Source organism: Oncorhynchus keta, chromosome 14 (genome assembly GCF_023373465.1).
Source record: "Oncorhynchus keta strain PuntledgeMale-10-30-2019 chromosome 14, Oket_V2, whole genome shotgun sequence".
NCBI classification, from domain to species: Eukaryota; Metazoa; Chordata; class Actinopteri; order Salmoniformes; family Salmonidae; genus Oncorhynchus; species Oncorhynchus keta.
In genome coordinates this window covers 2,015,934-2,026,856 of record NC_068434.1, presented here as the reverse complement: position 1 = coordinate 2,026,856, position 10,923 = coordinate 2,015,934, and the positions used below count along the sequence as shown (strand labels likewise).

The 10,923-nt window shown below is 43.2% G+C and overlaps 1 protein-coding gene across 1 annotated transcript in view; it reads left to right on the top strand.

Moving 5' to 3' along the window:
* The window catches only part of cfap299 (cilia and flagella associated protein 299), a 118,288-nt gene extending 112,435 nt beyond the window's left edge, over positions 1 to 5,853 (top strand). Inside the window, exon 4 of the mRNA XM_052460825.1 lies at positions 5,706 to 5,853. Coding sequence (XP_052316785.1) covers positions 5,706 to 5,729 — 24 coding nt within the window. The 3' untranslated portion in view covers positions 5,730 to 5,853. The remainder of the gene's footprint in view (positions 1 to 5,705) is intronic.
* Positions 5,854 to 10,923: the final 5,070 nt, after the last annotated feature.

Genomic DNA, 10,923 nt, shown 5'->3' with positions numbered 1-10,923 from the left:
CAAAACTGTAACTCGGCCACTGAGGAACAATCAATGTTACTCCAGTGTAGATTTGGCCTTGTGTTTTAGGTTATTGTCCTGCTGAAAGGTGAATTTTGTCTTAAGTTTTGGTCCTCGCTTAGGTGGTTAACTGATTTCTGTAGTTCGATGTCCTTGGGTAGGTGGAGGGAGTCTGGAAGGGCATCTAGGAATCTCTGGGTTGTCAGAGAATGAGGGAGTCTGGAAGGGCATCTAGGAATCTCTGGGTTGTCAGAGAATGAGGGAGTCTGGAAGGGCATCTAGGAATCTCTGGGTTGTCAGAGAATGAGGGAGTCTGGAAGGGCATCTAGGAATCTCTGGGTTGTCAGAGAATGAGGGAGTCTGGAAGGGCATCTAGGAATCTCTGGGTTGTCAGAGAATGAATAGTGCGGCTTTGATAATCCTTTGTTGGGGTCTGTACAGATTATTTGTTTTGCGATTGCAAACGTAATACAATGGTGGTCCGATAGTTTAGGATTATGAGGAACAACATTTAGATCTACAATATTTATTCTGTAACACAGGATCCCTCTGGGCCTGCTCTTTTACACCTGATCCTAGACCAGCTCTGTAACACAGGATCCCTCTGGGCCTGCTCTTTTACACCTGATCCTAGACCAGCTCTGTAACACATACTTTCCTTTAGATTCATACTCCGACCCTCTTGGAGCTTGGATCACGGTAGTATGCATTTTGATAAACACCCCGTCTTTCAAACAGACGGATGTACAATGTATTCCGGAAGTATTCAGACCCCTTCCCTTTTTACACATTTTGTTACGTTATAGCCGTATTCTAAAATTGATTAAATAAATTAAAATGCTCATCAATCTACACACAATACCTCATAATAATAAAGCAAAAACAGGTTTTTAGATTTAAAAAACAGAAATACCTTTTTTACATATGTATTCAGACCCTTTGCAATGAGACTCCGGTGGCATCCTGTTTCCATTGATCATCCTTGAGAAGTTTCTACAACTGGATTGGAGTCCACCTGTGGTAAATTCAATTGATTGGACATGATTTGGGTATGTCCCACAGTTGACAGTGCATGTCAGAGCAAAAACCAAGCCATGAGGTCGAAGGAATTGACCGTAGAGCTCCTAAACAGGATTGCGTCAAGGCACATATCTGGGGAAGGGTACCAAAAAATTGTCTGCAGCTTTGAAGGTCCTGAAGAACACAGTGGCCTCCACCATCATTCTTAAATGGAAGAAGTTTGGAACCACCAAGACTCTTACAGCTGGCCACCCGGCCAAACTGAGCAATCGGGGAAGAAGAACCTTGGTCAAGGAGGTGACCAAGAACCTGATGGTCACTGACAGAGCTCCAGAGTTCCTCTGTGGAGATAGGAGAACCTTCCAGAAAGACAACCATTTCTACAGCACTCCACCAATCAGGCCTTTATGGTAAAGTGGCCAGACGGAAGCCACTCCTCAGTAAAAGTCACATGACAGCTCGATTTGAGTTTGCCAAAATGCACCTAAAGGACTCTCAAACCATGAGAAACAAGATTCTCTGTCTGATGAAACCAAGATTGAACTCTTTGGCCTGAATGCCAAGCATCACGTCTGGAGGAAACCTTGCACCATCCCTACGGTGAAGCATGGTGGTGGTGGCAGCATCATGCTGTGGGGATATTTTTCAGCGGCAGAGACTGGGAGACTAGTCAGGATCGAGGGAAAGATGAACGGAGCAAAGTACAGAGAGATCCTTGATGAAAACCTCCTCCAGAGCACTCAGGACCTCAGACTGGGGCGAAGGTTCACCTTCAAACAGGACAACGACCCTAAGCACACAGCCAAGACAATGCAGGAATGGCTTTGGGACAAGTCTCTGAATGTCCTTGAGTGGCCCAGCCAGAGCCCGGACTTGAACCCGATCGAACATCTCTGGAGAGACCTGCAAAAAGCTGTGCAGAGACGCTCCCCATCCAACCTGACAGAGCTTGAGAGGATCTGCAGAGAAGAATGGGAGAAACTCCCCAAATACAGGTGTGCCAAGCTTGTAGCGTCATACCCAAGAAGACTCCAGGCTGTAATCGCTGCAAAGGTGCTTCAACAAAGTACTGAGTAAAGGGCCTGAATTATTATCTAAATGTGATATTTCAGATTACCTTTTTAAATACATTTGCAAATATTTATAAAAACATGTTTTTGCTTTGTCATTATGGGGTATTGTGTGTAGATTGATCTGTGAACAAAATGTGAAAAAGTCAAGGGGTCTGAATACTTCCCGAAGACACTGTATAATAGAGTCCATATTCTGAGTATTCTCCCCCCTCCATTCACCACTAGTTGATATTGGGAGTATTCTACCCCCTCCATTCACCACTAGTTGATATTGGGAGTATTCTACCCCCTCCATTCACCACTAGTTGATATTGGGAGTATTCTACCCCCTCCATTCACCACTAGTTGATATTGGGAGTATTCTACCCCCTCCATTCACCACTAGTTGATATTGGGAGTATTCTACCCCCTCCATTCACCACTAGTTGATATTGGGAGTATTCTACCCCCTCCATTCACCACTAGTTGATATTGGGAGTATTCTACCCCCTCCATTCACCACTAGTTGATATTGGGAGTATTCTACCCCCTCCATTCACCACTAGTTGATATTGGGAGTATTCTACCCCCTCCATTCACCACTAGTCCATATTCTGAGTATTCTCCCCCCTCCATTCACCACTAGTTGATATTGGGAGTATTCTACCCCCTCCATTCACCACTAGTTGATATTGGGAGTATTCTACCCCCTCCATTCACCACTAGTTGATATTGGGAGTATTCTACCCCCTCCATTCACCACTAGTTGATATTGGGAGTATTCTACCCCCTCCATTCATCACTAGTTGATATTGGGAGTATTCTACCCCCTCCATTCACCACTAGTTGATATTGGGAGTATTCTACCCCCTCCATTCATCACTAGTTGATATTCTGAGTATTCTACCCCCTCCATTCACCACTAGTTGATATTGGGAGTATTCTACCCCCTCCATTCATCACTAGTTGATATTCTGAGTATTCTTCCCCCTCCATTCACCACTAGTTGATATTCTGAGTATTCTTCCCCCTCCATTCACCACTAGTTGATATTCTGAGTATTCTTCCCCCTCCATTCACCACTAGTTGATATTGGGAGTATTCTACCCCCTCCATTCACCACTAGTTGATATTGGGAGTATTCTACCCCCCTCCATTCACCACTAGTTGATATTGGGAGTATTCCACCCCCTCCATTCACCACTAGTTGATATTGGGAGTATTCTACCCCCTCCATTCACCACTAGTTGATATTGGGAGTATTCCACCCCCCCCAGGTTGAAATGAAATGACAGAGATTGATTGTGGACATGGGTCTTAAAGAAGGTCCCGTCTTGCCTTTGTGAGCAGTTTATAAATCTACCCGCTCCCCTGCCTGCTCTTTACCCCCAGGGCTGAGACAGACACAGAGGCAGCCCCGGGAACCTCAGCGGGCTGCATGCCTTACAAATTGGGTGCAAAATAATAACTCTACTCTAATCTACTGTGGTCTACTCTACTCTACTCTACTCTACTCTACTCTACTCTACTCTACTCTACTCTACTCTACTCTACTGTGGTCTACTCTACTGTAGTCTACTCTACTCTACTGTGGTCTACTCTACTGTAGTCTACTCTACTCTACTGTGGTCTACTCTACTGTAGTCTACTCTACTCTACTCTACTGTGGTCTACTCTACTGTAGTCTACTCTACTCTACTCTACTGTGGTCTACTCTACTGTAGTCTACTCTACTCTAATCTACTGTGGTCTACTCTACTGTAGTCTACTCTACTCTACTCTACTCTACTGTGGTCTACTCTACTGTAGTCTACTCTACTCTACTGTGGTCTACTCTACTGTAGTCTACTCTACTCTACTGTGGTCTACTCTACTGTAGTCTACTCTACTCTACTCTACTGTGGTCTACTCTACTGTAGTCTACTCTACTCTACTCTACTGTGGTCTACTCTACTGTAGTCTACTCTACTCTACTCTACTGTGGTCTACTCTACTGTAGTCTACTCTACTCTACTCTACTGTGGTCTACTCTACTGTAGTCTACTCTACTCTACTGTGGTCTACTCTACTGTAGTCTACTCTACTCTACTGTGGTCTACTCTACTGTAGTCTACTCTACTGTGGTCTACTCTACTGTAGTCTACTCTACTCTACTCTACTCTACTGTAGTCTACTCTACTGTAGTCTACTCTACTCTACTGTGGTCTACTCTACTGTAGTCTACTCTACTCTACTCTACTGTGGTCTACTCTACTGTAGTCTACTCTACTCTACTCTACTGTGGTCTACTCTACTGTAGCCTACTCTACTCTACTGTGGTCTACTCTACTCTACTCTACTCTACTCTACTCTACTCTACTCTACTGTGGTCTACTCTACTGTAGTCTACTCTACTCTACTGTGGTCTACTCTACTGTAGTCTACTCTACTGTAGTCTACTCTACTGTAGTCTACTCTACTCTACTCTACTCTACTGTAGTCTACTCTACTGTAGTCTACTCTACTCTACTCTACTGTGGTCTACTCTACTGTAGTCTACTCTACTGTGGTCTACTCTACTGTAGTCTACTCTACTGTAGTCTACTCTACTGTGGTCTACTCTACTGTAGTCTACTCTACTGTAGTCTACTCTACTGTGATCTACTCTACTCTACTCTACTGTGGTCTACTCTACTGTAGTCTATTCTACTGTAGTCTACTCTACTGTGGTCTACTCTACTGTAGTCTACTCTACTGTAGTCTACTCTACTGTGGTCTACTCTACTGTAGTCTACTCTACTGTGGTCTACTCTACTGTGGTCCACTCTACTGTAGTATACTGTAGTCTACTCTACTCTACTCTACTGTGGTCTACTCTACTGTAGTATACTGCAGTCTACTCTACTGTAGTCTACTGTATTCTACACTACTCTACTCTACTCTACTATACTGTAGTCTACTATACTGTGGTCTACTCTATTGTAGTATACTGTAGTCTACTCTACTGTAGTATACTGTAGTCTACTCTACTCTACTGTAGTCTACTATACTGTGGTCTACTCTACTGTAGTCTACTCTGCTCTACTCTAATGTAGTCAACTCTACTCTACTCTGCTCAACTCTACTCTACTCTATTCTACTGTACTGTAGTCCACTCTACTCTACTGTAGTCTACTCTACTCTGCTCTACTCTATTCTACTCTATTGTAGTCTACTCTACTCTACACTACTCTACTCTACTCTACTCTACTCTACTCTACTCTACTCTACTCTACACTACTCTACTCTACTCTACTCTACTCTACTCTACTCTACTCTACTCTACTCTACTCTACTCTACTCTAGTTGTTTTCCTTCTCTTCCCCTTTCTTTTTCTATGAACACCCAGCCGACACCCAGCCGGCTGTTGAACCACTAGTCCTGGCATTATCTTTGTCATCAGCAGCAGAGCTCTCTAAAGCTTCTCTCTCTCTCTCTCTCTCAGCCTTCTCTCTCTGCCTAGCCTGCATTGTGATCTTTATTCAACTCCTGGCCCTATTGCGAAAGCCGCTCTGCTGCCAAAAGTCACACACAAACAAAAGGTGCACCTGGGCATCTTTGGCGTTATTTACCCTGGGTAAGAAGTTACGTTTTTTCTTCTTCAATCAAATCCAGGTCACAGCTGCTCAGGATGCCTGAGGCACTCCATTGTTGGAGGTAGGAGGAAGGACTTGCATCTGGAATGAGTAGTGTCCCACACTACCCCACTGCTGTACACCTCAGCCCAGCCTAACCACCACCCACAACCCTCCACCTAGAGTTGAACCATCAAACTAAAACACAGGCCATGATAGCAGCAATGTTTGTGCTTTTAAAAAAACCCATGTAATCTCAGGTTGTTGTGTAACTAAAGAAATAGTCAAATGTTTTATTGTTTTAATGTCTCCGCTTGGATTTTTTGAACGATGTCGGACATAGGTTTCAAATCATTATGTTGAAGCTAAGTGATAGGTGGATTTGACCATTGTCTCATCAAACAGAGTTTCTGGGCTTTGATTTGAACGTCCTATGTGATACTGACCTCCTATAGTATGAAGCTGAATGCTCAAGTTAACCATTTGTTTGCATGAAGTATTTTCTAAAGTCGATTTTAGAAGACAAAATGTAGTTCTAAATGTAGTCCAAAATGTAGTTCTAAATGTAGTTATAAATGTAGTCCAAAATGTAGTTCTAAATGTAGTCCTAAATGTAGTTCTAAATGTAGTCCAAATTGTAGTTCTAAATGTAGTCCTAAATGGCCATAATAAAGTGCTGCTCTGCCTTCTTAACAACACTATCAACAAGGCAGGTCCTAGTTTCTACCCTCTTAACAGCACTATCAACAAGGCAGGTCCTACAGGCCCTAGTTTCTACCTTCTTAACAACACTATCAACAAGGCAGGTCCTACAGGCCCTAGTTTCTACCTTCTTAACAACACTATCAACAAGGCAGGTCCTACAGGTCCTAGTTTCTACCCTCTTAACAGCACTATCAACAAGGCAGGTCCTACAGGCCCTAGTTTCTACCTTCTTAACAACACTATCAACAAGGCAGGTCCTACAGGTCCTAGTTTCTACCCTCTTAACAGCACTATCAACAAGGCAGGTCCTACAGGCCCTAGTTTCTACCTTCTTAACAACACTATCAACAAGGCAGGTCCTACAGGCCCTAGTTTCTACCTTCTTAACAACACTATCAACAAGGCAGGTCCTACAGGCCCTAGTTTCTACCTTCTTAACAACACTATCAACAAGGCAGGTCCTACAGGCCCTAGTTTCTACCTTCTTAACAACACTATCAACAAGGCAGGTCCTACAGGTCCTAGTTTCTACCCTCTTAACAGCACTATCAACAAGGCAGGTCCTACAGGCCCTAGTTTCTACCTTCTTAACAACACTATCAACAAGGCAGGTCCTACAGGCCCTAGTTTCTACCTTCTTAACAACACTATCAACAAGGCAGGTCCTGCAGGCCCTAGTTTCTACCTTCTTAACAACACTATCAACAAGGCAGGTCCTACAGGCCCTAGTTTCTACCTTCTTAACAACACCATCAACAAGGCAGGTCCTACAGGCCCTAGTTTCTACCTTCTTAACAACACTATCAACAAGGCAGGTCCTACAGGCCCTAGATTCTACCTTCTTAACAACACTATCAACAAGGCAGGTCCTACAGGCCCTAGTTTCTACCTTCTTAACAACACTATCAACAAGGCAGGTCCTACAGGCCCTAGATTCTACCTTCTTAACAACACCACCAACAAGGCAGGTCCTGCAGGCCCTAGTTTCTACCTTCTTAACAACACTATCAACAAGGCAGGTCCTACAGGCCCTAGTTTCTACCTTCTTAACAACACCATCAACAAGGCAGGTCATACAGGCCCTAGTTTCTACCTTCTTAACAACACTATCAACAAGGCAGGTCCTACAGGCCCTAGTTTCTACCTTCTTAACAACACTATCAACAAGGCAGGTCCTGCAGGCCCTAGTTTCTACCTTCTTAACAACACTATCAACAAGGCAGGTCCTGCAGGCCCTAGTTTCTACCTTCTTAACAACACTATCAACAAGGCAGGTCCTACAGGCCCTAGTTTCCACCTTCTTAACAACACTATCAACAAGGCAGGTCCTACAGGTCCTAGTTTTGTCGCACCTGGACTACTGTTCAGTCGTGTGGTCAGGTGCCACAAAGAGGGACCTAGGAAAATTCCAGTTGGCTCAGAACAGGGCATCACGGCTGGCCCTTGGATGTACACAGAGAGCTAATATTAATAATATGCATGTCAATCTCTCCTGGCTCAAAGTGGTGGAGAGATTGACTTCATCACTACTTTTATTTATGAGAGGTATTGACATGTTGAATACACCAAGCTGTCTGTCTAAACTACTGGCACACAACTCAGACACCCATACATACCCCACAAGACATGCCACCAGAGGTCTGTTTAAACTACTAACACACAGCTCAGACACCCATACATACCCCACAAGACATGCCACCAGAGGTCTGTTTAAACTACTAACACACAGCTCAGACACCCATACATACCCCACAAGACATGTCACCACAGGTCTCTTCCCAGTCCCCAAATCCAGAACAGACTATGGGAGGTGCACAGTACTACATAGAGCCATGACTATATGGAACTCTATTCCACAGTACTACATTGAGACATGACTACATGGAACTCTATTCCACAGTACTACATAGAGCCATGACTACATGGAACTCTATTCCACAGTACTACATAGAGCCATGACTACATGGAACTCTATTCCACAGTTCTACATAGAGCCATGACTACATGGAACTCTATTCCACAGTAGTACATAGAGCCATGACTACATGGAACTCTATTCCACAGTAGTACATAGAGCCATGACTACATGGAACTCTATTCCACAGTTCTACATAGAGCCATGACTACATGGAACTCTATTCCACAGTACTACATAGAGCCATGACTACATGGAACTCTATTCCACAGTACTACATAGAGCCATGACTACATGGAACTCTATTCCACAGTACTACATAGAGCCATGACTACATGGAACTCTATTCCACAGTTCTACATAGAGCCATGACTACATGGAACTCTATTCCACAGTACTACATAGAGCCATGACTACATGGAACTCTATTCCACAGTACTACATAGAGCCATGACTACATGGAACTCTATTCCACAGTTCTACATAGAGCCATGACTACATGGAACTCTATTCCACAGTAGTACATAGAGCCATGACTACATGGAACTCTATTCCACAGTACTACATAGAGCCATGACTACATGGAACTCTATTCCACAGTACTACATAGAGCCATGACTACATGGAACTCTATTCCACAGTACTACATAGAGCCATGACTACATGGAACTCTATTCCACAGTACTACATAGAGCCATGACTACATGGAACTCTATTCCACAGTACTACATAGAGCCATGACTACATGGAACTCTATTCCACAGTACTACATAGAGCCATGACTACATGGAACTCTATTCCACAGTTCTACATAGAGCCATGACTACATGGAACTCTATTCCACAGTACTACATAGAGCCATGACTACATGGAACTCTATTCCACAGTACTACATAGAGCCATGACTACATGGAACTCTATTCCACAGTTCTACATAGAGCCATGACTACATGGAACTCTATTCCACAGTAGTACATAGAGCCATGACTACATGGAACTCTATTCCACAGTACTACATAGAGCCATGACTACATGGAACTCTATTCCACAGTACTACATAGAGCCATGACTACATGGAACTCTATTCCACAGTACTACATAGAGCCATGACTACATGGAACTCTATTCCACAGTACTACATAGAGCCATGACTACATGGAACTCTATTCCACAGTACTACATAGAGCCATGACTACATGGAACTCTATTCCACAGTACTACATAGAGCCATGACTACATGGAACTCTATTCCACAGTACTACATAGAGCCATGACTACATGGAACTCTATTCCACAGTACTACATAGAGCCATGACTACATGGAACTCTATTCCACAGTTCTACATAGAGCCATGACTACATGGAACTCTATTCCACAGTAGTACATAGAGCCATGACTACATGGAACTCTATTCCACAGTACTACATAGAGACATGACTACATGGAACTCTATTCCACATCAGGTAACTGATGCAAACAGTAGAATCAGATTTAAACAAATTCACCTTATAGAACAGCGGGGAGTGTGAAGAGACACACACAGGCACATGATAAAACGTGCACTCTACAAACACGTACGCGTGGATGTTGTATTGTAGATATGTGGTAGTAGAGGAGTGGTCTGAGGGAACACACTTAATGTATTGTAGAGTAGTGGTCTGAGGGAACACACTTAATGTATTGTAGATATGTGGTAGTAGAGGAGTGGTCTGAGGGAACACACTTAATGTATTGTAGAGTAGTGGTCTGAGGGAACACACTTAATGTATTGTAGAGTAGTGGTCTGAGGGAACACACTTAATGTATTGTAGAGTAGTGGTCTGAGGGAACACACTTAATGTATTGTAGAGTAGTGGTCTGAGGGAACACACTTAATGTATTGTAGAGTAGTGGTCTGAGGGAACACACTTAATGTATTGTAGATATGTGGTAGTAGAGTAGTGGTCTGAGGGAACACACTTAATGTATTGTAGATATGTGGTAGTAGAGGAGTGGTCTGAGGGAACACACTTTATGTATTGTAGATATGTGGTAGTAGAGTAGTGGTCTGAGGGAACACACTTTATGTATTGTAGATATGTGGTAGTAGAGATGTGGTCTGAGGGAACACACTTAATGTATTGTAGAGTAGTGGTCTGAGGGAACACACTTAATGTATTGTAGATATGTGGTAGTAGAGGAGTGGTCTGAGGGAACACACTTAATGTATTGTAGAGTAGTGGTCTGAGGGAACACACTTAATGTATTGTAGATATGTGGTAGTAGAGTAGTGGTCTGAGGGAACACACTTAATGTATTGTAGAGTAGTGGTCTGAGGGAACACACTTAATGTATTGTAGAGTAGTGGTCTGAGGGAACACACTTAATGTATTGTAGAGTAGTGGTCTGAGGGAACACACTTAATGTATTGTAGAGTAGTGGTCTGAGGGAACACACTTAATGTATTGTAGAGTAGTGGTCTGAGGGAACACACTTAATGTATTGTAGATATGTGGTAGTAGAGTAGTGGTCTGAGGGAACACACTTAATGTATTGTAGATATGTGGTAGTAGAGGAGTGGTCTGAGGGAACACACTTTATGTATTGTAGATATGTGGTAGTAGAGTAGTGGTCTGAGGGAACACACTTTATGTATTG